This window comes from Acomys minous (assembly GCF_964271855.1).
Source record: "Acomys minous genome assembly, chromosome: 10".
Taxonomy (NCBI): Eukaryota; Metazoa; Chordata; class Mammalia; order Rodentia; family Muridae; genus Acomys; species Acomys minous.
In genome coordinates, this window is record NC_140491.1 from 72658495 (window position 1) to 72686065 (window position 27571).

Genomic DNA, 27571 nt, shown 5'->3' on the forward strand with positions numbered 1-27571 from the left:
GAGTCCAGGACTCTCACCCCCGTCCCACCCCCACCTCTGCAGAGAAGAGGAAGCCACACCGACAAAGGGAGTCCTCCATTTTACCCCGAGCTTTCTGGTCATGGTGGACTACTAGTGTTAACACAAGCAGGCTTTCCCCGACAGAGCCACTTAAGGAGAAAGTGAAGTTATGGATTAGATAGAGTCTGATTCTAAACCTAGCACCCCACCCCCCTCTTTTTAGTCAAAGAGGCTAGTCAGTCCCCCAAGGCGGCCGCAGATTCAGAGAATCTACCATAGCCACCAGCAAAGAAGTTACTAGTCTTTAAAACATCTTCCAGACAGCCTGACACTTGCCCTTCCATTGTGCTGCTTCTTATCACACCTGGGATGAAGGGAGAGGAGAGTTTAGTGACCTGATGCTGTCTCTACATTGTCCTCCCAGAATCCACTGCTGTTGAAAGCACAGCTGGGTCCCAGACTAGTGTCGTCTGTGGGATTTCCTTCCCAACCTTTCTTAGGATTTCCAAAATCTCTTAAAAAAAAAAAAAAGGCAACTGTGGAAATGAATGAAAAGTTATCTTATTAGTGCTAACTCTTACTAAGACACAAACACTGCTGCATTAAAAGAATCCCTTCATCTTGAGCCAGGCGGTGGTGGCGCACGCCTTTAATCCCAGCACTCGGGAGGTAGAGGCAGGCGGATGGCTGTGAGTTCGAGGCCAGCCTGGTCTACAAAGTGAGTCCAGGACAGTCAAGGCTACACAGGAAAAAAAAAAAAATCCTTTCATCTGGCTGTGGTGGCAGACCCAATAATGCCAGCCGTTGTGAGGCTAAGGCAGGGGAACCTCGAGTCCGAGGCCAGCCTGGGCTATAAAGGGAGACCCTATCTCAAGACAAGATGACAAAACCCATCCTCACCAAGTGAGGACCACATAAGGCAGAAGACACCAACATCGAGTCTATGGGCCTTGCTTTAGGTTGTTGCCATGTCAGCCAGTCTGCTGCCACCTGTGAATTTTTCTTGAAAAGAATTTTATAATCCGGGAGTGGTGACGTGTACCTTTAATCCTAGAACATGGCAGGCAGAAGGCAGGAGGATTTCTGTGAGTTTGAGGCTAGCCTGATCTACAAAGCGAGTCCAAAGCAGCTGGGGCCACACACAGAAACCTAGTTTCAGGGGGAAGAAAAAGAAAAAGAATTTTATATACACAGTATGTATATGAAGCAAATGCTAAGAGTGGTGTTCCAAGAAATAAACTTTGGTAGTAAGAAGAACACTTAAACTTGGCGATTCAGACATATGGTTATCTTTTGTGCTGTTCAGTTAACAGATCCAAACACTGTGGTATTAGAATGCTATCCAAATGATGTGCCCTGGTACTCTCCAGTCTTTAAATTTAACCCCGAGGCTGTAGCCCTTCGTTAATAGTACTAATTAAAAGGCTTAATATGCCTCTTTATTCAGCAATTTTCAGGTAAATATAATAATGAGGAAAGGAATATGAAGAGCAAATTATTTTAAGGCTAACCTGACTTGGGGGATTTTTGAGAATTCTAATTTATTCCTCAATCCTGAGGGTAGATGTTTGCTGTTACTCAATAGAGAGAGAAAGAGAAAGGTTCCGCATTCTCTAGGTGCAATAGGGTGAGAACGCTGCAGGAAGCACACAGGTGCAGAGAACACAGGGTGGCTGGGTGGCCAGAGGGCTGGCCTCGCCATCCTTGGCCTAACCTCCAGGGAGCCAGGAGCAGCACGCACAGACGCTTCCAAGGACACGCTTACGTCATAAACCAGACACATCAATTAAAACTTTAATATAACAAATATTATTAAAAGCAGCAATTAAAAAACCCAAATCTTCCCAAAGGTGCACAGGGTTATACTGTCAGTTTGGCAGCAACGCAGCTATAATCGTGTAGGAGTGAAATGCTAACGTGGAGACTCAGGTGCCCTGGTCAGGCCTTGTGCTAGCTTCCCCAGTGGGAGAGGCAGCCGTCTACCTTCCTGCTCCCTCAGGCCCAGAGCTTCTGGGGTACACCAGGGAAGGGGCAGGTGTGCAATTGCCACCCTTGCTCTCTGGCTTTCCCAGTAGCCTGGAAAACAGATGATGGAGGTTACCATGCCCACGGAAGCCAACAGGAAGCCACAATTTTTACCCCAGTTCCCACACTTCTACTGGCCCCAGAGTTGGCTTCATAATGCCCCTTCCACCTGGCCCCACTTGGGGACTTTAGTGACAGCAGCTGTGGGACTGGCACCTGGGTCCATCCTGCTCATCCGTGCCTCAGCCAAGACAAGGAAGCAGAGGGCGCTGGGTGTGAGTGAGAGGCGAGGTTCGTTTGCAAGGCACTATGGTTGCTGAGGTTTAAGGCAGAGGCCGCCTAACGGACTGCAGAGAGCTCCCTGAATGCCCACGGGAGGCTGGTTGGGGGGGACCTGAAACCCCATTCTGGAAAAATCAGCCCCTCTGATAAAGCTCTGATGTCTTCATACTGTCCATTTTCACTTGCCAGCTGGCAGCCTGCAGAACCGTGCCCAGCCGGAAGTCAGAGCAGCATCCAGTGAGGCTGGTCCAGGTGTGGTCTCCGGCCCCTCATCCCAAAGGCACTTTTTTTCCGTTTCCCAACCAAGCGAGTCAAGTTTTTAATATTTCTGCAGGCAAAATAAGGGCTCCTGGCCCACCTCCTAATTTTGGTTTCCCTCCGGATGGGCCAGGTTTGCCCATTCTAAGAATTCTAGTTACACCATCAACGACAGAGCCCTTCCCTCTCCCTTCTGAAGGGAATGAACGATTCAGGCCCTTGCCAAACTCCAGCCTGTCCCAAAAGTGATTGTCAGCGACAGGGGCAAGGCAGGAGCTACCGCAGGAGGGCTGGGGGAGGGTCTGTTGTGCTTCTTTATGGGGCCAAGCTCATTCACAGGACAGAGGGAACAGGAGTTTGCTTTTCACATTTAGCTGTAGCACGTATCCCCGGAAGAGGTCAAGGACAGTGAGTGGCCAGGGTGCCCTGGAGGGGACACGTGACTGTGTCTGTACACACAGTATGGTGGTTCACTTTGTGATGGGTCTGGGGTTTTTCCTCCCCGGCGTTCCCCTCCCAGATCTAAGGGAGGAGCAGCGAGGCCAGACTCTAGTCCATGGCAACAGTGAAAAGTTGTTGCTGGGAACAAGCAAACTTCTGTGACCCTCGGCCCTGACTCTGGTAGTCTCCCCTCTCAGTCTCAGTAAAGGGCCCTGTTGCTGGGTCCCTTCAACAGAGACCCTCCCCTGCTCATCACTCCCCAGGCTCTAGGTCCCAGGAACCCTAAACTTTCTCAGGCATCCCGGCCCTCCTGGAGTGAAGGGTGTTCAACAGTGGAAGACCCTCAGGGTTCCCTTCTCTCACTGTGGCCCAAGTGAGGGACAGATACACACGTGTGCACATGAAAGACGTGTGACCACACGATAAACACCCATAACCAGTGAGAGGTTAAAAAAAAAAATAAGATGGAGAGTTGGGGACAACGAAAAACAGATTCAGGCCTCAGGATCAGGGGGCACGGCCAGGATACCTTCAGAGGAACCAATAAACAGTTTGGAGGGGTATGGAGTGTGACACACCATGAGAAAGAGCCAGTGTGTGTGTGTGTGTGTGTGTGTGTGTGTGTGTGTGTGTGTGTCTCAGAAACACAGACAATTGGTACAGCAGCACATGGGTCTTGACCTGGTGGGCGGCGGGCAGGGGCCGCAGGCAGGGGCCGCAGCCAGGCACTGCAGCTCTGCCCGGCTTCCCTCCACCATCCCAGGGGAGAAAACAGGGAGCCAACTGCGGCTTTCTTTTGTCCCTCCTTTGGTTTCCAGGGATCCAGGCAACCTCTCAGGGGTAATCAATAAGGGGTGTTCCCTTCCCATTCCACCAGGTACTGGACCTTGCCCTCTGGTGTGATCCTCCGAGCCAGCACTTGATACTTCTCCCCACAGGCCAGCCGCCCGGCTGCTCCAAAGTAGTTGGTGATAGATGACTTGAGGTGCGACAAGGATGAGTCATCTTCACTGATGCTTTCAAATGTGTGGCTGTCAATGCCTTCGTCCGGCTGCTCAGGGACCAGAGCTCCCTCTGCACTGCCGCCTGAGGGGCAGCGCCCATCCGGTTTAGCTGCCCTCTTTGACCGCAGGGGCATATACGCTTTGGCTGCCAGCTTCCGCTTGCGGCTGCCTACTGTCCGTCTGTATCGGGCGGGGAAGAGGGAAGTGATGTGAGTGAGTTGGAACAAGCATAAGATGCTTGCCCTTACTCTGAGAGTCCCTTAGGTGCCAGGCACTGTGCTGGACCCTGGGCATGGAGTATCTTTGTTGGAACTTCTGAGGAGTCCCGTAATGGGGGAAACTGAGGCTCCAGAGAAGAAGCCTGCTGGGGAGTACAAAGGCCAGGACTCCAACCTGGTATGCTTTTTCTCTCCCCCTCCCCCACTCCGAGCTTTGAAGCTGTTTGTATCTGGAAGGGTGGGGCCACCGCGATATATGCTTCTGATGCCCCATGGTGCAGAGGCCTCGCTTAGGCTGTAGAGTCCTGTGTGTGAACCGCCTGCGCTACGTAGGGCCAGGAACCGAGGGACCTCGTATCGCTTGACGCTTCTCCCCACAGTCAAACTGCCTGAAGGGTTAGCAAGACAGACACACCAGACAAGCGGTCCATTAACTGATGCCACATCACGGAGGCCAGGACCGGAAGCACCAGTGAGAAACCGAAGACACGGCGGGAGGAGTAGAGAAATACAGCTCAGTGATAGAGCGCCTCTCTAGCATGCACGGAGCCCTTGGTTTGAACCCTAGAATCCAAATTAAAGCTGCAGAAGCAAAACTGAGGACACGTCCCCAACCTCAGTCAGTCAGAGACGTGGGAAAAGCAGAGGGTTTCAATCTTTGGAGACGCTGCAGTTTCAAGTATACGTCCTCAGTTTCCACACGCTCTAGAATACAGAGGAGCCCTAGTGCAAAGGGGGCTTCTGTGTCCAGCAGGAACACAGGCTCTACCCTCAGACAAACCCTGCAGTCTGCCCCTCTACTATGCTTAAAACAAATGCCTTTTCCTCTTAGAGACCCTAGGATACAAATCAGACAGCCAGGAACTGAGAGTAGGTGGTCTGTAGTCTGAGGCACTCAGTTATGACACGCAGATGCCAAGAAGCCCAGAATGAAAAGGCCTCTCTGGTCTAAACAGACCCAAAACAGGGATCACACAACCCTTGCAGGCAAAGAAGGTCCCAAACAGAAGGAGTCACAGCACCCTTAGCCTCCACCCTGGTGACATGGAAGAGAGAGACAAGAGCAGACTCAGTCACAGAAGACCAGCCTGCCTTCCCCACCTATCTTGAGATCTGGAAGTGTGGTAGAAGTCTGCACCCAGCAGCGGGAAGCAGATGGACCGGGGACCGCCGAGAGCAGGCCCTCGGGAAGCTCACCTAGAGTCATAGGACATGCTGGTGGAGGCAGAGCCTGAGGTACTGGCAGCATCTGTGGAATCCAGGTCTGAGAAGAAGGTATGGCCCGAGCTGGCACTGAGAGAGAGAGAGAGAGATGAGCCTGCTACTGGTCCAGCAAGACCTACCAACCTGGCCATCAGGGTCCCTTGGAGTCTCGCAACCTTCTGTGTCTCTGACGGGTGCCCTCCACACCCAGCAGAGGCCCACCCTCTCCTCACTGCCAAGCTCTCACTCCATATCTGCCGGTCTTATTCCCCACCCCACAATTCGGTCTTCAAAGTTGGGGATGCAACAAAACTCTCCCCCCCCCCCAGGCCAATCTCCCCTGGTAGCAATACAGTCCATAAGCCATTGGGAATTTGCATAAAATTTCATAGATGCAAAGTGGGGAAAACGAGGCAGCTGGGCGATTGAGGAACTCAGCTAGCGCTGCAATAGTTAGAACAGTTAAGCCTGGCCTAGAGCTCCTATCCGGCTTGAAATCCCTCCCTCCCTGCTTCCTGACCAGTGATCAGCATAGTGTGGTGTCGAGTGATCTGGGGAGTTCAGTGGTAAAAGATGAAATTTCCCTGCCCTTGAATTACCCAGATACGGGTGCTATGAGCAGATACAAGCAGGCTTCCAACACAGCCTGGGAGCACCAGGGAGGGCTTCCTGGAGGAGGCAACATCCTGAGTTTTTGGATGGGGGAGGGCAGGGCACAGGGTATTCCAGGCACAGGACTCAGTATAAACACAGGTGGAACAGTGAGAACAGGGTATCCCCAAGTTCTCAGGAGAACTTGGGGGAGACAAGGCAATAGCGGTCTTAGGGTGCCTGGCACTGCCTTGTTTTTCTGTAATTGGAAGTACGATCCTGGGGCATCCCTTCGGGTCTGGGGATGTCTAAGATGCAAGGCAGGAGAGGGGGCTAGAGAGGCGGGCCTCCAAGCAAAGGCCGCCTGGACCACTGCTTTCCAGGGCAGAGGGAGAGCTATGCTCACAGCTGTAGTATACAAGACTTTCAGGCATATTGGCCCTATTATCTGGAGTTTCAGAAAAGGCATGTCCTGAGGAGCATGCCCACAACCTCAGGATATGTACACCTCCTTCATGCTGGCCAGTGGAGCCCTCCCCACCCCCCCCCCCCTTGCTTTACTGTCAGCTCTATGATAGCAGGTACCTTTTTAAACTCTGAATTTCATCCAGCGTGAAGTCGAATATGCTGGCTAGGTGGTGGTCCGTGCTCCAGGCTGAGGTGAAGTCACTCTGTAGACACAGCGGAGACAGGGTCAGTCATGGCACAGCACACCCACCTCTTCCCAAAGCAGCCTCTTCCCCCAGCTGAGGGGTGTACGGGATGCCTGATGTTCGGCCAGGGCTGTGAGGGCTGCCGTTCCTTGGGTAAAACCTGCCATTTCCTCTTGACTCTAAACTGTGAATAGAGAGCCAAGTGACCCTGGTGGCTGGTCCTGACTTCTCCAGCCACCTGGATGCCCTTCACTCATTCGTCTCTCTGGGTCATGGCTGCCTCCACTGCAAAACGGGAATATTTCAGAGCCTGCTTTACTGGGGTCACGGGAAGCAGTTAGGACTCAGTCACGCACGGCTGTGAAAGTGTATTGCGAACTGTAAAGTGCTGGAGTGCTAAGGCATCGTCCACACTGTCACGCACAGGGAGAGTTTCAGTAGGGAGGATCAAAGCAGGAAAATGTGCTCTGAGATCTGGTTCGAGGCTTGGCTCAGCCACTTGAAGGGTGGCACCAAGAAAGCTGCTGCCCCACACAGCCCTGTTTTGCCCAGGCTGGGTCTAGCAGGTTATACCCCTGCGCTAGCCCCTGTGTTCTCAGGAGAACTTGGGTAAGATAAGGCAATAACGGTCTTAGGGCACCTGGCACTTCCTTGTTTCTCTGTAATTGGAAGTACGATACTGGGGCGTGTCCCTGTAGGTCTGGGGACAGTATGTTATTTTCTGTACAAGACCCCCCTAATGTAATGCTGTCTCTGCGTGTGGAACTGGAGAAAAAGAAAACCAGGCACTAACACTGGGAATAGCATCTTCCAGCAAAAACTTTGATCTTTTTCTTCTATAAACTCGCCTTTTCTGCTGCTGGGATTCCTGAGGAGGCAACAAACTGTGGAGACAGAAAAGGGAGAGGATGGCCCAGTCAGAGCCAGGCAAAGGCTCAGTGGGAGAAGCCTCAGGAGTGCTGGGGGGCAGTGGCCAGGATGGGGTCAGGAGGGGTTGGGCAGGGCAGAGGCAGCCTGGGAGGAGGGTGTCATCTGGGGGCAGTGATTGAGAAGGAACAGTTCCTCCTTGCCCCACTGCCCCTAGAGAGGCAGCTCTGCCCAGCCAGGAGAACGAGGGTGTATCACATTCTCTGCCCAGTTCTAAGGCAGCAGGGCTGGGTACCAGGATCAGGTTTTCCTGGAGCTAGGAAGTGAGGTGCCTGTGGTGAAAGGGACCTAGGAGCTTCTCACTAGCTCTCCCATGGTGCCTATAGCTGGACCCTCCCGGGTCTAGGGCTCCAAGCTCACAGCGGAGCTGCCACACTGCCTGCGCCCACTGCATAGCCTTCTATGGATTCAGAGAATCCAAGCTGGCTGCAGCCACCGCCCACCAGCAGCACTGACCCAGGCTTGCTCTTTCCTCTCTTACGAAGCAGCTCAGAGGTCCCTCTTTCAGTTGGCATCAGCCCCCTGTCGGGAAGCAGCTTTCCTGGAGGGGTGGGCGGGACACGGATGCGCAGGCGGAAGATGCATTTCTTCTTCTTAATTTCCTTTCCGCACAGGAACCTGGGGTGGACAGGAGAGAGGCTTGGGCTGTCAGCTGATCTTCCCTCTCGGGAGAGTGAAGCCAGTTACCCACCACCATGGTCATCTGCCTCCCTGCCCCCTCTCCCACAAACAATCCACAGTCCCCAGCTGAGAATGTGGCCAAGCCCTTCCTTGCCCCTGCTCTTCCTTGAGGCGTCTTAGCCTTGGCCATCTGTAAGGCCCTCAGGTGCAGCACATCGCAGAACTCTCAGGACCCAGGTACTGGTACCCAGTTCTTAATGTCCTCTGGCCAGGAAGCACCTGCAGGCACCTCTCTCTCTCTCCCTTTCCCCCTCTCCTTCTCCCTCTCTCCCAACATTGGCTGAGTGAGGCCCTGAGGCTGTGGAGGTTCAAAGCCAGACCTGTTCTCAAGAGGAGGTCTTGTCTGTACCTTAAACTACAGCAAGGAGAGCAGGTCACCACCCTGCAAGAGGCATCAGGCAAGCTTTCACAGAAGCAGGGACGAGCCTTGCTCTCTTGTAGCTCAGCACTCTCCTAGAGCCCCCACCCCTTACAGAACAGTTCTGTAGAAAATACTTGCTGATGGAGAACTGAATGAAGCTGAGAAGGAAGAGGCAGAGAGACAGACAGGAGCTAAGTGCTGGCTGCCCGGGATATGGCGGTGGCACACTTGTAAACTCAGCACTGAGGGGCCTGAGGCAGGGGGATCAAAAGTTGGAGCCTGGGCCGGAGTGAGATCCTAGCTCAAAACCTAACCAACCAATCAATGGATAGGAAGCCAAGGCTGGGTGAGGCTGGCTGACACCCAGAGGGCAGGAAGCAAAAGGAAAGCAGCGTGAGTGCAGACAAGGAGGATCATGTCATAAAAGGCCTTAGACGTGGCTGAGGGACAGTGTACGGCTAAGAATTTAGGATGGGAAGGCACGGGCTAGGGACGCAGCCGGCTCTCTAGAATGGGGCCTAGCAGAAGAGTGAGTCAGTGTCTCTGGGGGCTTGGGAAGGCTTTGCAGAGGAAACCCTGTGGGTGTTTTTACACCCTGGAGGGTGGAGAAGGAAGGAGGCAGGAGCAGCTTTCCCCCTCGCACTCACCGGCTTTTGTAACTGTTGAGAGCGTTGAGTAGATGCAAGCTTCGATCTGACACAGGGGTGCTGGTGAGCTAAGAGACACAGGGCCAGTCAGACTTATATAAGCATCTGAGAAGGCACGAGCCGACCCTGCCCCTGCCCCAGCCCCCATCTCGTGCTCCAGCGTCCACCAGGTGAGAACCATTGACTTAACATTTTTACTTCTCTGAGCTTGTTTTTTCCCATCTGTAATATAGAGGAGATCTGCTGGCCTCAAGGCTTCAGGACCTTTACGGGGCTGTGGCTGTAGCCTAGCGGGAGACTGCTTGCCTATCATGCACAAGGCCCCGGGTTCATTCCTCACACACAGCCATACTCAGCCGGATGTGGTAGTGTACGCCTTTAATCCCAGCACTCGGGAGGCAGAGGCAGGTGGAGCTCTGTGAGTCTGAGGCCAGCCTGGTCTACAAAGCAAGTTCAGGATAGCCAAGGCGACACAGAGAAACCCTGTCTCTGAAAAATCAAACCAAACCAAACAAAAAACCCAACAACAACAACAACAACAACTCCACACTCTTGTCTAGTAATACCACCTTATGAGATCTATAATATAGAAAAAGTATGGAATATGAATGAAATTTTACATACAAAAATGTGGCCAGTGGCATTGCTTCTGATGGTGGGCCAAAAAATAAACTATGTGCCCAACCAGCAAGCTAGGGAGGACATCAGTTCAGCCATTTAAAAGGTTATGGGAACACCAGTAGCCTGCAACACCATAACACTAACTGAAAAGAGATGACCTAAAATATCATATACTGTTTCATGTAAACCATAAAAAAGGGGAGGGGCAGGATATACCTATCATTTATGGTTCTTTTTATTGTTGTTGTTTTTTTTTTTTCAAGACAGGGTTTCTCTGTAGCCCTGGCTGTGCTCGAACTCACAGAGATACTTCTATTTCTGCTTTCCAAGTGCTGGGATTAAAGGCGTGCGTCATCACGCCCAGCTGAAACATTTCTTTAAAAAAAAAAAAATGAGTGTTTACCTGCATGTATGTATTTACCATGTATGTGCAGTACCCATGGAGGTCAGAAGAGGGCGCTGGATCCCTGGAACTGGAATTACAGGCAGTAGTGCTAAGCTGTCATGCCTGTGATGGGACTGGAACCTGGGTCCTTGCATGGGTGCTGCAAAGGCTCCTAACGGCTGAGCCATTGCTCTAGACCCCGTGCATGGTTGTGGTTGTTGTTGTTGTTTTAATACATATGCCAGAAAAAGTTATTTTAAAAACTCCAACTCTAGAGGCAGGAGAGGTAGCTCGGTGGTTAAGAGCAATTGTTTTTGCAGGGGACCTGGGTTTGATTTCCAGCACCAGCACGGTAGCTAACAGCCATCTATAACTCCAGTTGTAGGGGACCCAACGCCTTCTTGTGGCATCTGTGGTCGCCAAGCATACATGCGGTGTGTTGACATGCGCATGAGCAAAACATCCATACACATTAAGTAAATCTAAAAAACAAAAAACTGACTCTATCCTTCTAGGCTTTCTTTGTGTCTTATAATTTACCAAACACTATAAATGGAAACATTATATATAGCTGCTTGCAAAACATAAGAATTACCTATTTGCTTCCTTTTTAAAAAGTGTGTGTGTTGTGTGTGTAGGTGTGTGTGCACACCACAGCACATATTTGGAGGTCAGAGGACAACTTGGGCATGTGTCAGGCCTCTCATTCCACTCCGTGGGTCCTGGAGATTGGATTCAGGCCCTCAGGCTTGGTAGAAGGCACCCTCATCTATGGAGCCCTGTCAATGGCCCTTGTTTGTTTGTTTGTTTGTTTTTACAACCCTGTCTCATCAGTGAAAGTTTGGGTCATCAGTGGGAGATATTTCACTCTATAATAGTCAAGGAGACCCAGAGGGCACCATTAGGGCAGGTGGCTGTGTTGCCCCGTGGGGGTGGTTAGCTTGCTCAGCAGCTCTGACGATTTCAAAGTCTGTTAGTAACAGGGCTCTGAAAACTCACTGCAGAACAAGGCCAGCGGAAGTCAAGCCTACCGTAATCTCTAAGCTAGCCAGGAAAGCTGGTGTGGGCCAGACACCTTAGCAGAGAGCCACGCCCTCTCCCGCTGCCCTTGGTGCAATGCCTGAGCTTCCTGGAGCTGAGTTAGTGAAGCCCCAACTGACCACTCCCCAAACTGGAGGTCAGAAAAAGCCCCTCCCTGGCGCAGGCGCAGAAGCTTTGACTTACGGACCTGCAGCAAAAGGGTGAGAGCCCAGACATTCACTCCCAAGCCTTGCACCGAGTGATGACGCTGTGCCAAGGTACCTCTGGCACCCAGGATCTTACATACCTTGCCAAGCTGCAGCAGCTCCCAGTTGTGGTTGACAAAGGCCAGAATCTCCTCAAAGTCAAAGTACTTCTTCTTGCTCTGTACTCCCAGGTTATAGAGGGCCAGGTGAACTATGTCCACCCTGGGCAAGAAAGCAAGGGCCAAGTGAGGGGCACGGACAGGTCAGGGGTCAGAGGTCAGAGGAGGAAAGGAGGAGCTGGTAGGTAGGGGCAGATCCCATCCTCTCACCATCGAAGGGGCAGCCTCTCAATATACTCTGGACCTTGGTTACACACGGAGCAGAAGAACAGGTAGAACCTGTGGGTAAAGGTGAGAAAGGCTGTGATGGGAGGGGCCTCTGACCCTCACTCAGCCTGGGCTATCTCTCTCACTCCCACTTGCTTTCCCACAGCTGTCAGCCTTTGAGCAGTGGACGGGACAGGGACCAAGGAATATGTCTCTATCCCTGACCCCTCTCCAAAGATCACTGCCCTAGAGCTCGGCTCAGCTCATAAGATTGGGCTGTAGTGGTCACTGCTGTCCCTTCTGAGGATCCCCACCCCACCCCCACCCCCCGCCCCTCCCCAAGAAGCATATTTGATTTGGCAGATATAATACTTCCATTAGCTTAGCTCTGCTAATTAGAAGCTACCCATTTCCCTAGTGGCATATATAATACCTTTTTCAAATTTATTTATTAATATGTATACAGTTTTCCACCCGCAGGCCAGAAGAGGGTATTAGGTCACATTATATACAGATGGGTGTGAGTCACCATATGGTTGCTGGGAGTTGAACTCAGGACCTCTGGAAGAGTAGGCGGTGCTCTTAACCTCTGAGCCATCTCTCTGGCCCTATATAGTAACTCTTGGTAAGGCTAAGGCAGAGGCTACGATCTCTCTCCTTCCACAGATATTTGCAGAGATTGGAACCTAGTGAAGGCAGGCGTGTGCTTAAGGCTCCCTGCAAGTCTGCAGCAACTAGGCACGCAGCCCAGCATATTCCTTTATTGTCCCTTGGCCCAGTACAGCCAGGGTCCCTTTATCTTCAGCTGTCTCCAATAGACACATATAAGCCGTCACAGACCTCCTTTGTAGGAGACCTGGCAGATAATCTGAGAAGGTTGCTGCGGTCACCCCCTCTGCTGCTGTGGTCACCCCCTCTGCTGCTGCGGTCACCCCCTCTGCCCTGTACCCAGTCAGCACCTACCGATCTCCAAACACCATAGGCTCATTAAGGCATTGTGTGCAAGCTTCATGGAACCACTGTCTACAACGATAACACTGCAGCATCCGCAGGTACCACCTGCAGACAGAGAAGAGCCAGGTCAGCCACATCACAGCCAGGCTCACCTGCTGCGACAGGAAAGGGAAGGGGACTGTGGGCCACAGTTACTAAGCACCTGGGAGACAGTCCTACGTTACCTCGTTGGATCTTGCACACAGTAAAAAATGAGCGCACCATTGGCCCCCGGCCCCAAAGCGCAGGTCTGAAATGCACTTTCCCTGCTTGGCTTCAGACCTGGCTCAGTTTTCAGAGGAACGTTTTGGCGGGGTGTGTGGGGTGTGTGCGTGTGGGTGTGTGTGTGTGGGTATTTTAACAACTTCCCATTAAAGATTGAGAAGCACCGACTTAACTAATGCCGGTGTAGGTTTCTGCAGACTGTTTTCCATCTGTCACTCATTAGGGCCCCCAGCATGCTGGAAGCCCGTGGGTAATTAAGGTAACAGCCCATTTGAGAGATGAAGTATTTCAAATGGCATAGTAGAGCCCAGCTGGGCTCTAAGCATAACCTCCAGACTGTCAGAGCTGGCTCTAAGACTGAGGGGCAGGGGAAGGGGCAGTCCACCGTTTACTGAGGGGAGAGATCCTGTCTCTGTGAAGATAGCCCAAAGGAGCAGGTTCAATTGTCCTTGGAGGCCCAGGTGGGCAAACCAGACCAGACTCTGGCCCTCACGGCAGGGCAAGAATTTCCTCCACAATTCCATCACCACCAGCAGCCGATTACCAATTCTCAGCCCATGTGAGCCTTTATGTAGTTCCCCGTGCTCACACAACCATACAAGGAAAAACCAGGAAGTGAACTGAGAATCAGGGGAGGCACAGCTGGCAAGGTGCTGTGCCAGGTTATGGGCAGATTTGTCAGGCCTAGGCTCTTAGCTGCGTCACTACTTGCTTTTTTCTCAGGTGGCTCTGCCTTCTACTTTCCACTGCCATCTGCACTCTTGAGTTTACTTTCAAGGCCAGTTCCTTAACACCCGGGTAGTCCACCCCTCTAGATCCCGCCTCCAAGGCCTAACACCTAGGCCCCGCCCTCGAGACTGTCAATCCAGGCTCGTCTCCCTTAGACCTGGCCCCCAGCTGGCACTCGGGATCGGCCCATCCAAGGCCCGCCTCCACGGCCTGACACTGAGAGCCCGCCCTGTGGCTGTCACTCTGGGTCCATCCCTCTAGATCCCGCCTTCACAGCTTGACACCCAGATCCCGCCCCCTCGAGCTGTCACGTCACTCTAGGTCCCACCTCCAGTACTTGACGCTAGGGCCCCGCCCCGCGCCTGTCACTCCAGTTTTGCCCCTCTAGGTCCTGCCTCCAGACACACTCAGACCCGCAGCCCTGCTGTCGCCCCGAGCGGGCCCCTCCAGAGTCTGACACTGAGGTCCTGCCCTCGAGTTGTCACTCGGGGTGCTCCCCTCCAGGTCCCGCCTCCAAAGCCTGCCACTCAAGCCCCGCCCCTCTGGCTGTCACTCAGGCCCCGCCCCCCGAAAAGTCGGGCTCCCGTGGCTGTCACTGGCGGCAGCCGGGTCTCCTGCACGTGTCCCTCTCTGCAGCCTTACTCTCCAGGCCCGCCGCAGTAGCAGTAACATTGCTGCTGGTTGGTGCGATGGGGCGAGTCCCACTCGAGTTCCTCGGGCTGGTAGGACAGCACCATTTTCACTGCCTGCAGCGTCCTGGCGATGGCGCCTTTCTTCAGCGCGCCGCCTTTCTGTGGGGGGTGGGAGGTGGGAGGTGGGGGAGATAAGGACCAAGTCACCAACCACGCCGGTCAGCACACCAATTATCAGGAGACATGCTGCCAGCGTTTGGAGGGAGACCCAGACATTTTATGAGCGTCAGTAAAACATGGAGATTTTTTCTTACCAGTCCTAAACCCATCCTCTGTTTCCCTCAAAGATATTCATTAATATGCCATCAATATAAGCACGACACAGACAATAATAAACCACGTGTAAGGGGAAATGTACATGAAGTTGTCTTTTAATAGAAAATGGCCCTCCTACTGACGCAAAACCGTGCTCATTTTATGGTTAGGGAAACTGATGTTCAGAGAGGCTCTGAAATCTGGCCTAGGACAAAGTCCAAGTGGAGTCCTTCTGCCTGGAGTACAGGACCAGTGATGGAGTCTCAGGCCTAACTGGGGGTGGGGCTTGCTCAGTTGGGAGGCAGGAAGATGGGGTGGGGATGGGAGCCGCAGAAAGGGGAGTACTCACCCTCACAGCCAGTGCAAAGATGCAGCGCCGGCAGAACCAAGGGCTGAGGAGGGGCCGGTTGGCACTGTCTGCAATGGGGGTGTGGCACTGCTGGTGGTAACCTAGGGCGAAGGAGGGGATGCTGAATTACTCACCAGGAAGCAGAGGCCCAAGGCCTAAGGCCCAAGGCCAGTTGGCCAAGGGCAGTGAAGCTAGCGGAGCTATGGCAAGCCCTAGGGAGCTCTGCTGCCAACTTCTAGGATTCCCGCTGGTGGTTCCCACCCAGGAGCCAACCTGATAACCAGCGAGGGACAAAAAGACAGTATTGGCCACTGCAAGAGGCACCAAGTATAGGCTTCAGTTCCCCCCTCTTTTCTGTCCAGGAGGGCCCCAAACTGCATAAGCCATTGCTCCGTCCCAACTTTCCCCAAGGCGGAAGGAGAAATAGGAAGCTAGTTGAGATCTGAACAAGCGCAGTGCGGGAGGGGCCCACAGGTCAGGGCCATCGCAGTGCCCTGTCCACCCACTCACCCAGGCCGCACTTCCCACAGATGAGGATCTCATTCATGGGCCCTGATGTCTTCCCCAGGCAGATGTCACACTTGGGCTCCTCTCCTGGGACACCAGCTGAAAAAAAAGCCCTTTCAACTCAGGTCCGGCTCACACCACCAAGAAAGAGTCAAAATTACCACAGACTGGGAGAGAATGCGTACTTGGAACTCAAAGGCCCCCTACTGGGAAAGTGAATTCTGTGGTTTAGCTAAATGAGCCTTCTATTTTGTTGTTGTTGTTGTTGTTTTGTTTTGTTTTTGTTTTTTCCCGAGACAGGGTTTCTCTGTGTGGCCTTGGCTGTCCTGGACTCACTTTGTAGACCAGGCTGGCCTTGAACTCACAGAGATCCGCCTGCCTCTGCCTACCGAGTGCTGGGATTAAAGGCATGTGCCACCACCATCCGGCTTGAACTGCCTTCTAAATGTACCTTATTCCTACAGATAATTGCTACTCAGCCTTAACCAGAGATGCCTGTTTCCTGTGAACTACCCAGAATGCAGAAGCAGCTGTACAAAATGCTGAGAATAAGTGACAGTTGAGGGATCAGCTCCACACCATACCCTCCAAGGCTCATGGGACATTGTGGACGAGGGGCCAGAAAGAATGGAAGAGCTGGAAGACAGAAATAAGGGTTGTGGAACGCCATTCTCAGAGTGTGGCATGCCCACTGCAGTCACGAACCCCTAACACTCGCAGATGACTCCACTGGGTCTGCAACAAGAATGTGTCCATCAACACCAGATTAACTGATGGCAGGGCCACAGGGGGACTAGCCCTCACTGCTGGACCATTTCCTGCGGTTATATCTAGGGGGATGGGGAGTTATTGCCTTCAGCTGTGTACCCATTGATGGCTCCACTGGACTCTGGTGGGTAGTCCCAATGGAAGAGTCACCCAGATGACCCTGCTTAAACCAAATGGGTCACACAACAAAACCAAATGTTATGTATCTGAGAAAGGGGCAGGTATGGAGGAGGAAAGAGGTGACGGAGTGGGAGAGAGATCAGGGAGGGAACTGTCAGAGGCTTTAATTATCAAAGCAACAATAACGAAATCCACAGAGCAGGAACTGAACTGCTGTGCGCTGCGCTTTACAGCAACACCCCACAAGCTACCTCACTGAAACTTCCCAGTCCTTCAGAGGAGTTTGTCAACACCTGCTCCAAAGATGGGGAAACCGAGGTGCAGGAAGTTAAAGCTCTTTGCTTAGGTAGTAAGCAGGAGAGTGGAATTCAAACTCACAGCCATTGCACAGCTAAGCCTTTGCTCTTTTGGCACACCTGGTTCCCTCTCCTACCTATTTCCAACTTGTTTTACTAAACATTTTTTTATGTCAAATGTCATTTAAAACACAATGTGATAAGAATATATGTACACAGAGATACGTGGTCCCATTACTTGTGAACTCAGAGAAAATCCCTTTTAAACGATATTCTCACCCACATCTCATCCTGTTATTTCAATTCAAGATGGCAGCCATGCATGCATTCATTTTTCCATAGCTATATCAGTTGTATTTATGATCAGGGCTCTCTTAAAGCACACTGCATAGCTGCCAGTGCACCGGAGGTTACACTTATTTCTAAGTGTCTAGCAGATTAAAATGTTACTACAATTTCGTGTTTTGAACAAAGACCCAAAGTCCAGGTTTAGCGACCAGTTGGCTTGTTTAGTTTACTTTGTGCACAGACCCTGGCGGGCGCAGACCCCTGGCGGGCGCTTGCTAGGTCCCCTCTCTCTTCACTGAGGTAAAGCACAACCCTAATAGAGTTACAGAACAACTCTTCATTTACTGAGCCCTCCCCAATCTTTTCCTTTTTTTGTCTTCTTTTGTTGAATATGTTTTTTATATCTGAAGTGTCTGCTGGCTATGCTGAATATAATTTTCCTTTTTGGGGGGTGCAGTGGTTCTAGGCATTAAACCTAAGATTTCACACTCTAGGCAAACCACAGAGCTACTTACGTGCACATCCCCCAAAATACAGCTTTTTGGCGTATGTACATGCATGCAGGCTCATATGTGTGAGGGTGCACGTGTGTGCAGGCCACATTGCTCAGGGGCACCCATCTTTCTTTTTTTTGAGATGGAGTCTCTCACTGAGGTCACTGAGGAGGCTGACTGGCGAGTGAGCTCCAGGTATCTGCCTGTCTTTACCTCCCCAGAGCTGGGATCACAAGTGTGAACCCCCATGCCAGCTTTCTTTGAAAGATACATTGTTTTTTTTATGAGTATGGATTTTGCCTGCATGGATGTGTGTGTGCACCCCTTGCGGATTCCGGGGATCCAATCTGGGTGCTTGTGCTTGCAAGATAAGTATTTTACTGATTGAACCTCCTTCTCACACTCTCCTTAAATGCATTTGAAATTAATTTTTTTAAAACTAATTTTTAGTTATGTGTATATGTATATATGTATGTCTGTGTGTGGGTGCGGGCGCATTAATGCAGGTGCCACATAGGGCCAGAGGCATTTGACCCCCTGAGCTGGAGTCACAGGTTGGTTGTGGGCCACCAGATATGGGTGCTGGGGACCAGACTCAAGTTCTCTGCAGGAGCAGAGTACACGTTTTTAAGTGTGAAGCCATCGCTCCAGCCCCTTAAATACATTTTGATGTGTTGCTTCTGGTTTGTTACTCCAGAAAGGCTGCAAGCTGGCCTTGAACTGGTGGTGATCCTCCTGTCTCATTCTCCTTAGGATGAAAGTTTTGTAGAGACAGAAATGTTCTTACTGCACTCCTGTACCTTCAGGCCCCTCCATGGCACATGGCAGGTAGTGTAGGTGTTCGAGACACAGTTTTTGACTCAGTGGCCAGGCCAGAAACTTGCCTTGTTCTACACTCAAGGAAGGTGGTACCCACATTGAGTTTCGGCCTTCCTTATTAAAGTGACACATTGTAAGTGCATCGTGCCTGGCCTTGAGCACTCGTCTTGGGGGATTTCAAAGTGTCACCTGTCTGTCAGTGGCAATCAGCAGGATATGGTACAAACTACACAGCTGCTGTGCCCCACCTGGGGTCTGGTGCACAGTGGGTTGCCTCCCAGGCCCTTTCTTCTGATGCTGGAGTTTTATGCTTTTCATAGAAGTGTAGCCAGCAGGGGATGCTCATAGCTTTGGATCTACAGAAAACAGATGTAGGGTGCAAGGGACTAAAGGGGAAAAAAAAACTCTCCTCTGGCCACAAATTTTTGGAGAAAATCTTTTTGTTTGTCTTGTTTGAAAGACCTACAAACTGCTGGGTGGTGGTGGCACACACCTTTAATCCCAGCACTTGGGAGGCAGAGGCAGGCGGATCGTTGTGAGTTCGAGGCCAGCCTGGTCTACAAAGTGAGTCTAGGACAGGCAGGGCTATTACACAGAGAAACCCTGTCTCAAAACATTAAGAGAGAGAGAGAGAGAGAGAGAGAGAGAGAGAGAGAGAGGGAGAGAGAGAGAGAGAGAGAGAGAGAGAGAGAGAGAGAGAGAGGAAAAAGAAAAAGAAAGACCTACAAATTGGCTTGTGGCCCTTTCGGCTGGCTTCTTGGAATCACGCCTCTAGAAACTGCCTCTCTGAGGTGTGGCCGCACTGTGTGCATATTCTCATCTGAGGTTTCCACCTGTCTGGCGGGGCCTGGACTTCCACGGTCTCTTCCTATTAGTTGAAGAAGTGGGGACTCAGACAAGGGCACATCACTGCTCAAGGCTGTGCAGCTAGTGGTAGACAGATCAAGAACATGGCCCAGGGTCTGTCTGACCCTAGAACCTGCCTCAGTGGGCCACATCTGTTCCGTGAAGGGTAAATGATACTTAATAAGTTTCATCTCTGAGGCAGCAGTCGTAGTTGCTGCTTAGAGGTCCATGATAAAAACACGTGCGATTGTTACTAGTGATTACCCAAAACTAGCTTGAAAGACCCAGACTAGCTATATCTATAACACACTGTGGTCTGAAGGCAGGGGTGGTACCCAGCCCAGCTCCCCTTCCCTCCTGAAAGCTGACCCAACTCCATCTTGGCCCAGTCTTTGTCATGATTTCCTGGCTACGCCTCCCCCTCACCTCCTTGCCTCCAGGGTAGAGACTCCCCACCAATTTTCTTCACATGCAGATAAGGAAAACAGTTCTACAGCTGACAAGCCCTCCTCCCTAGCCCCAGGAGACCCAGAGTAGGAGACAGCATCTAGGAAGGACACAAACTGCAGGCCTGAGATCCAGTCCTAGCACTCTCTTGGTGCTAACACATGCCCAGAATTCCTTTTCCATCTGCCCTGCCTCCCTCCTGAACATTTGGGATGGGGACCAACATCACTCAAAGCAGAAATCTGATCATCATCTCGTCCCAAGATGAGTTCTCAAGGTCTAGGGGTTCATGGACTAGCACAGATGACAGGAAAAGAGGTGCCGGAGAAGGAAGAAAAAGCCGAGGGCAGAAAGGAGGGGGTGTGGGGGAGGGGCCTCAGAGACTTTGACACTTACCATGCTGTATGTCCTTCCACAGGACCCAGAATTTGGAATTATCTTCAAAAGTCACAAGGCAGCTTTGCTTAGGACTGCTGACCTGAGGCAAAGAGAGGAAAGTATGGAGAAGCAGCAGGAAGGAGCAGCATGCAGGAACCGGGCCTCAGCTCAGCTTTCCTCCATCTCCTTAGGCTTCAGAAGACACCATAGGCAGGAAGGAGAGATGGACTCCCCACTTTGGAGTAAGGCCATCAGGGACAGGGGGACAAGGTCATGGGGGATGTTTTTAAGGGTAGAGGAGCAGGCCAGAGAGTCTTCTGTGTCCTGCCCTGTCTGGGGCTTGCTTACATTCTCTGAGGAACCTGCTGGGCCACGCTAGCCCCTGAGGATAAAGCCTGCAAAGCCAGGCTCTGGTCCCTTCCACTCTCAGCTTCTAGGCACAAGGGACACGAAGGGATGAGCAGAGAGATGCTGAGCCTGGGCCCAAGGACCAAAGAAGACTCACCTTCTTGATCTTGCCGAGGTAGTATAGCCCATCTGTCCACCGGCATAGCACATACTGTCCCTCTGTCAGCTTGGACATCAAGTCTTTGAGGTTTTCTTTGGTCTTAGACAGGGCCTCCTTGTTAGGGAGGTGGCTGGTGGCGCCATAGGCTTCCCGAGTCCCCGGTTCCAGCACTTGCGTCTCCATTGGCTTCTGCTGACGCGGGGAGAGAAAAAACGAGGTTTAGCTTGCTTCCGCTCCCTGAAAACCCTGTAAGGCTCTCACGCACACTTACTGCTGTGGCGACTCTGAGAGGGAGAGACTATTATCCCCATATCCCGAGGACAGGGAAATGGAGGAGACGTGAGGAGACGTGGCTGGTGACCCAGAGGAGGAGCTGTACTTCACAGTTCGCCAAGCTGGTTCCACACTGTACCATGCTGCTTCTTCTCAGCCAGTGTGTTCCCCCCCCATACTTGGAGCAAAGGGCGCCCCCCATCCATAGATCTGAACCCCACCGCCTATCCAGGGGGCCGAGGCTTTGTCCCATGTGTAAACACTCTGTGGGCTCAACTCTGAGGAAGCAAGCACTTAAGATTTCGTGCTTCCCCTGAAATGTGTTCAAATGAAAGCCCACCTAGCAATGAAAACTCTTGGGGGTGGCTTGGGAATGGTTATGACAGAACCCCCTGGAAGCAGCTAAGCCTAAAATCTGTCTCTTTCCATCCCATTAAAGAGCCGCCTTTTGCTTCTTTCGTCCTGATAATGGTGCCTCCATGGCTGTCACTTCTCCAGCCAGTGACCTGCCCCCTCCGCTTGGCGGAGACTCTCTGCCCTACAGTGACTGGAGCATCCCACCCTATTTCCCCACCGTGCCTTGCTGCTCCTAGTTCTGTCTTTCGAGTCATTCATTCACCTTTCCCCGTGTCTATTTCCTGAGCCCCTTGCTTGCTACTGCCTCACACCTGGGATGGGGAATCCCCAGCTCACCTCAGCTTCTCTGCTTCCTCACCCGAATTTTCCAGAAAGCTGTGGCTCCTCAAACCTTCGCTGGGGTTCGGCATTATTACCTCCTCCCCGCTGCTGCGGGCTCACTCACCTAGCACCATACCCCTGCACACACTCGCCTACGGTCAAAAAAGCAGCTTCCTTATACTGCAGCGTGGGAGGGTGGTGGGGGCGCTCCAGCTTAGGTTACCTCCCTACGCCTAAGAGCTGGCCACCTGGTGCCTGGCCTGCTGACAGAAGACAGCTCTGGGTGTGTTTTCACGTGGGTGCCTCTTCAGAGACTGTAAGATAGTCTATGGCAGTGTGCCAGTACGTATATGAAACTAAATACACGTGGGCACGTGAGGGGGCCTGGAGCAGTGGGGCATACGTCAGGGTCTTGGTCCTCCGGATAGTGGGATCCTATCTCCTTCTGCCTCCTCCTTGCTATCTGTAACTCCAGGTCAGAGGCACGAGCACCAGGTAGGGGTTGTAATCAGAACTCTTGCCCTCTTCCCTGGCTTTTTGAGAGCTGGGAGGTTCCTGCTTGCCGGGGCCTGGAGCGTGGCCGGCCTCGGCAGGTTCACAAACTGACATTTCTTCCCCCCACTGAGCTTTTGGGGGCAGATCAGGTCGCTGCGCCCCCGAGGCAGCGCTGGGCCCCCGGGTGGCGGCCCCCCCACCCCGCCTCCATCCTCCTGGAGAGGGCCCCCTCGGGCTGTGATTGGCTGATTCAAACCCATCCGCACAGAAATGCTTGTTTGCGGGTTCCCGTCCGCGTCCAGTTCAAATCCGCGGCACTGGGCGCGCGGGGCCGGGCGGGGGCAGGAAGCGCGGATGATTCATGCGCCAGAGGCCTCTCCAGGGCGGCCGTTGGCTTTTTAAAAGGGTGTTCCGAAGGAGGGCAGCTTGCAGAAGTGCTCTGTTCGGCTTCAGGCACTCTGTTCCTCAGTTGCTCCCAATGCAAACTTTCCCCGCTCCCAGCCGGTCGTAGCCTGACTTTGGACGTGAGCAAAATCCCAAATGCCCTGCCTATCCTCCCCTCCATAGCTTAAACTGGAAAAGAAAAGACACGCGGCCACAAACGGAGACCTGTCACCCACACCCTGCCCAGGGCTGGGGATGTGACTGGGACTCCCGCTCCCCTGAGGGTACCGCTCGGGCTCCTCATCCCACTAGAGCGCAGCTCAGCAGGGACTCCACTCAACCTAGTGCTGAGAGGTTTCTAGGAGGAGAGTCATGTGCAGGGATTGAAGCGGGAGACGCAGAATCTCCCGGGGCTCCCGCAACGCGGGACTTACCGCGAGGCAGCGCGTCTGCCGGTCCCACTTGGAGTCTGGCCACCAGGCACATCGGCGGCAGCGGTGCGCTCGGCCCGCGGCTGCCCGGCCGAGTGTCCGCCCGTGGGGCCGGGGTAGGGGTCTCTGCGGGGGCGGGGCGGGGCGGGGGCGCCGCGGGGAGGAGGGGACGCGGAGAGGGAGGGGCCGGTGCTCTCAGGAAGGGGCCCCCCGGGCGCGGGGCGCCATCTTTTTCGCGTTTTCCCGCGAATTATTGACGTCCCCGCTTATGTAATTAGCAGGGGCCGCACCGGCTTCGCCATTGGAGCCCGCGGCCGGCGGGGCCCCGCAGCACCTCCCGGGGCCGCCCCCGCGCGGCGAACCCAGCGGGCACACGCGGAAACACAGCTGCACAGGTCCACGGCTGGGCGGGCGAGCGCACACCACAGGCACACAGCTACACCCAGACCCTGGACAAACCTTCTTAGGTCGCCCAGCACCTTGATTTTAGAGCGCCCGCCCACATCCCGTATCACCCACTGGAGACCAGGGCAAGCCTAAGAGAACCAGACACAGGACACATATACAAGCCAGAACATCCAAAATGACACTATGCCCTCTGCATAGACTCCCGTGGAACCACGTGCAAGGAACACATGTCAGCAGACGTAGAACCCCCGACACAGTGACCACAAGACCCACTCGAGTATGCCACCCACACAGGGCAGAGATACAATGCAAAGGAGATAGTTGCACACACCATGTGCACAAACACGGCACAGGCACATAAGTAACCGGCAAACTTAAGACAGATCTTGTGGATATGGCTCCAATCAGATAAGATCTCCCTCTGGAGGAAGGGAGGGGAAAAAAAAAAAAGAAAAAAGAAAAAAAAAAGCTATCCTCACCCAGACTCCCTCTTGGCGCCAGAACTGGAGATAAAACTGGCCAATACCCCTTACCCGCATCCCTGCCTGCAGACTGGAGTGTCATTAGCACCTGCTAGCATGGCCCCCTGCAGACACACACCCTGAAGGTGTGAGTGCGTTCTTGGTGTGGTTGTGCACAGCGCTGTCCTCCCAGAGCCTCCTCTGTTCGTTGTCCAGGTGGCCACATTGACCCTCTGCTCCCTGGGGTGTTGGCGGTCCAGCCTACAGCTCCTGTCTGCCTTCCATCTCTGTTTCCCGGTGTGAGAAGCGGGAGGCCTTTTCCCACAGGTCCCTTTCACCCCTAGGTCTTCCTGCTCCTCTGGTCTTCCTGCCCTCATTCTGGAGATTTGACCCACTGCAGAATTTGGTTAATCTGAGCATCCATTTCCCTTTCTGAGCCTGGAAAGGAAGTTGGTAGCAGCCCCACCAGACTGGATCTTCCAACCTAGAGAGGCACATCTGCAAGCTCAAAGGGCGAGCCGCTTAGTCACCTTTTGCAGAGATAACACCTGTCTGTCCAGGAAGCTTTCACGGAGCCTCTGGGCTAGCCAGCAGCACTTTTAGAATTACAGGGGCAGGGGCAGCAGAGCAAGCAAGCAGTCTCTGCAGCTCACAGGCTGACTCCACGAACGTCTGGATGTGAGACCCCCGAGGGTGTCACTTTTGTTGGTGAGCTGTTGTGAAGGTTAGAAGCACGGTATGCAAAGCCCTCCATCACCCCATGGATGTGCAAAATCTGTACTCACCCACTGTTCCCTTGCATAGGGCTACAACAGGCTTAGTAAGAGAGACGTGGCCTGGAGTCTGGCGAGGGAGCCAGTACTGGGGCAACACATCCATGTGTCTTGAAAAACCAAAAACAAACAAAAAAGAAGATCTAGGCCGGGCGTGTTGGTGCACACCTTTAATCCCAGAACTTGGGAGGCAGAGGCAGGCAGATCTTTGTGAGTTTGAGGCCAGCCTGGTCTACAAAGTGAGTCCAGGATAGCCAAGGCTACACAGAGAGACCCTGTCTCAAGAAACAAACAAAAAGAAGATCTGGGGGAGGCCTGGTGGCACTCAGAGGAAGGACAGCAGGCTACCAAGAAGAGACTTGATACCCTATGAACATATACAGGGGGAGGTAATCCCCCTCAGTCACAGTCATAGGGGAGGGGAGTAAGGGGAAAATGGGAGGGAGGGAGGAATGGGAGGATACAAGGGATGGGATGACAATTGAGATGTAATATGAATGAATTAATAAAATGTATTAAAAAAAGAAAATGAAATTGGGCGAGTAGAAAAGTGGGGCATATCCAAGAAGAGCTGGGGATAAGTATAATCAAAATACATTGTATTATAGTTTTGCTTTTATTGAAAATAAATTCCTTTTCCGTATGGGGGAAAAAAAAAAGGCTGGGCTGTGGTGGCGCACGCCTTTAATCCCAGCACTCGGGAGGCAGAGGCAGGCGAATCGCTGTGAGTTCGAGGCCAGCCTGGTCTACAAAGCGAGTCCAGGACAGCTAAGGCTACACAGAGAAACCCTGTCTCGGAAGAAAAAAAAAAAAAAGAAGATCTCGGTGTGAAACTGGGGAATTCTTGCTCTGGGGCCAGCCCTGCCTCTGAGCAGAGGGACTGTGGGTGAGCTAGCCGCCAAGGTTTATATACTACGCTCTATCTGGTCAAAAGTGGAGGCCACACGTTCCTCTGCCTCACAGGGTCATTGTTTAGAGAAAGATTAACACTGGGTCAGGAAGGAGCAGATGCTTTGGCAAACTCCAAAGTGGTGTGTGAAATGAGAAGGCAGTGACATACTACAAGGCAGGACTCTGTAGTGTCATGAGAAAGGTTGTGTGTCATTCATGGTGGTTTAGTGGCCAAATTCCATGGGGAAACTGGCAGTCGGGATAAGATGCAGAAATATAGAGACGTTCATTTTAGGAGGAAGGAACTGAATGGACTGGCGCGCACACACACACACACACACACACTCACACACTCACACACACACACACTCACACAAATCCAGGTTAAAAAACAAGCGGTGCTAACCAGGGCTGGTGGTGCACACCTTAAATCCCAGCACTCAGGAGACAGAGGCAGGCATATCTCTATGAGTTCTAGGCTAACCTGGTCTACAGAGAGCGCTCCAGGACAGCCAGGGCTACACAGAGAAACCTTGTGTTAAAACAAACCAATAAATAAATAAATAAATAAATAAATAAATAAATATCAGCGCTTGCTTAGGCAACACATACAGTAAAATTTGAATGATACAGAGAAATTTATTTTGGCCCCTGTGCTAGGACGACAGACAGATACATGGTCATTCCATGTTTTCCCCCTAAGAATGTTGCTTGCTGCTGTTCTGTGTTCTGTGCTTGCATTTTTAATTTTTATTTTATTTTTAAAAGTTGTTGTTGTTGAGAAGACTGAAATAAAACTGATTTAAAATTTAAAACCAGGCAAAAGATATCAACAGATCATTCCCAAAAGAGGAAACCCAAATGGCCAAGACAGCCAAAAACATGCAGAGATGTTCCCCTTCGCTGGCCATGTGAGAGATGCAAATGAGGAGCATGTTCTGTTACACATGTCCCCAGTGTGGCAAAGAGGTAAAGTTAGTCCATCTTAGGGAGTTGGGGGGCTGGTGGCATTAGGGAGCGGCGCTGGCAGGGGCCTCTCAGATATGCTGAGGGAGGACTTCGAAGAGCCCTTTGGGTAACATCAAGAGGGATTTAAGCTGCTGGTCCCTTCAGTTTAAACAGTCACTTAGCATGAAAAATAGATAGATAGATAGATAGATAGATAGATAGATAGAAGATAGATAGATAGATGTAAAGTGTGATACACTCACACCATAGACTTGTATCCAGAGAGAAACTGAACAAAGATAACGAACCCTAACATACATACACACTAGAGGAAAATGAACATGGAGGTAGCCAGGGAGCACATGGGAGAAAATGTTTAAACATGCGAGGCTCAAGCTGGGTGGTGGTGCACACCTTTAATCCCAGCACTTGGGAGGCAGAGGCAGGTGGATTGCTATGAGTTAGAGGCCAGCCTGGTCTACAAAGTGAGTCCAGGACAGCCAAGGCTACACAGAGAAACCCTGTCTTGAAAAAAAAATTTTAAAAAAAGTTTTTAAAATTAAAAAAAAAATTTTTTTTTATGGCCAGGTGGTGCTGGTTCACATCTTTAATCCTAGCACTCAGGAGGCAGAGGCAGGTGGATCTCTGTGAGTTTGAGGCCAGCCTTGTCTACACAGTGAGTTCAGGATAGTCAAGGCTACACAGAGAAACCCTGTCTTGGTAAACAAAAAGCACACAAACAAAAAATATTCATGTCTCTCAGGGAGGAATTAAAAGCAATGTAGTCATTGTAAAGATGGGAGGCACACGGACCCCAGAGGAAGACACTTGACACTGACCTCGGGCCTCTACAGGTGTACACATGGGCAAATGCACCTGCACACACGTGCATACACCCACCCCCAGTGTAGCAAACAATTTCTGGAGTGAGGACTCTGATGAAGCTGCCTGCGAGATGGGAAACCCAAGGGTGTGGATTTGGTGAGCTGTCACTACGATGGCGTGGGCTTCTTGGTGACGCTGAGGCCGTGTGTCCCATGCTTTAGTGATCAGCCGCAGTAAACTTGCTGGTCTGTTCGTTTGGAGTGAGCAGGCATTTGTTCAAGTCTCCTAGGGAAGAGTTAGGCTCCACGTTCGGGACAGCGGGCCATTGTGAAGACAGGAGGCGCAGGAGGCCCTCGGCTGACTATAAGTGGAGGAGCTGCTGCCAGGTAGGTGTGCAGGAGGTTATAGCTCGCAGCTCCTCTGTGTCTGCCCTTAGTTGTC

At 52.2% G+C, this 27571-nt stretch overlaps 1 protein-coding gene across 6 annotated transcripts; it reads right to left on the reverse strand.

Annotated features, from left to right (window-relative positions):
* Positions 1 to 1766: 1766 nt before the first annotated feature.
* PHF19 (PHD finger protein 19) lies at positions 1767 to 23213 on the reverse strand. 6 transcript variants are annotated; one of them, XM_084799616.1, is made up of 15 exons: positions 22828 to 23190; positions 20561 to 20752; positions 20074 to 20155; positions 15603 to 15698; positions 15093 to 15193; positions 14439 to 14587; positions 12813 to 12908; positions 11853 to 11921; positions 11625 to 11745; positions 9292 to 9359; positions 8059 to 8220; positions 7469 to 7559; positions 6608 to 6693; positions 5426 to 5521; positions 1767 to 4190 (listed from the first exon to the last, which is right to left on the reverse strand). In XM_084799616.1, the coding sequence occupies exons 2-15, from the start codon at positions 20744 to 20746 to the stop codon at positions 3851 to 3853; spliced, it is 1743 nt and encodes a 580-aa protein (XP_084655742.1). In that variant the 5' UTR covers positions 20747 to 20752; positions 22828 to 23190; the 3' UTR covers positions 1767 to 3850. The 6 variants fall into 6 exon arrangements, with proteins under 6 accessions (XP_084655742.1, XP_084655743.1, XP_084655744.1 ...); XM_084799617.1 differs by having other exon boundaries at positions 20561 to 20755; XM_084799618.1 differs by lacking the exon at positions 22828 to 23190 and adding an exon at positions 21530 to 21664.
* Positions 23214 to 27571: the final 4358 nt, after the last annotated feature.

Bases quoted from the DNA above. Each gene is read 5' to 3' on its own strand.
- PHF19 (XM_084799616.1), bottom strand. From the start codon at position 20,746: ATGGAGACGCAAGTGCTGGAACCGGGGACTCGGGAAGCCTATGGCGCC. The intron at 11,746-11,852 runs GTGAGAGGATGG...TTTCTTGCCCAG, and splicing joins GAGAGGCTGCCCCTTCGATG to GGTGGACATAGTTCACCTGG. The intron at 5,522-6,607 runs GTACCTGCTATC...TCTCTCTCTCAG, and splicing joins GAAATTCAGAGTTTAAAAAG to TGCCAGCTCGGGCCATACCT.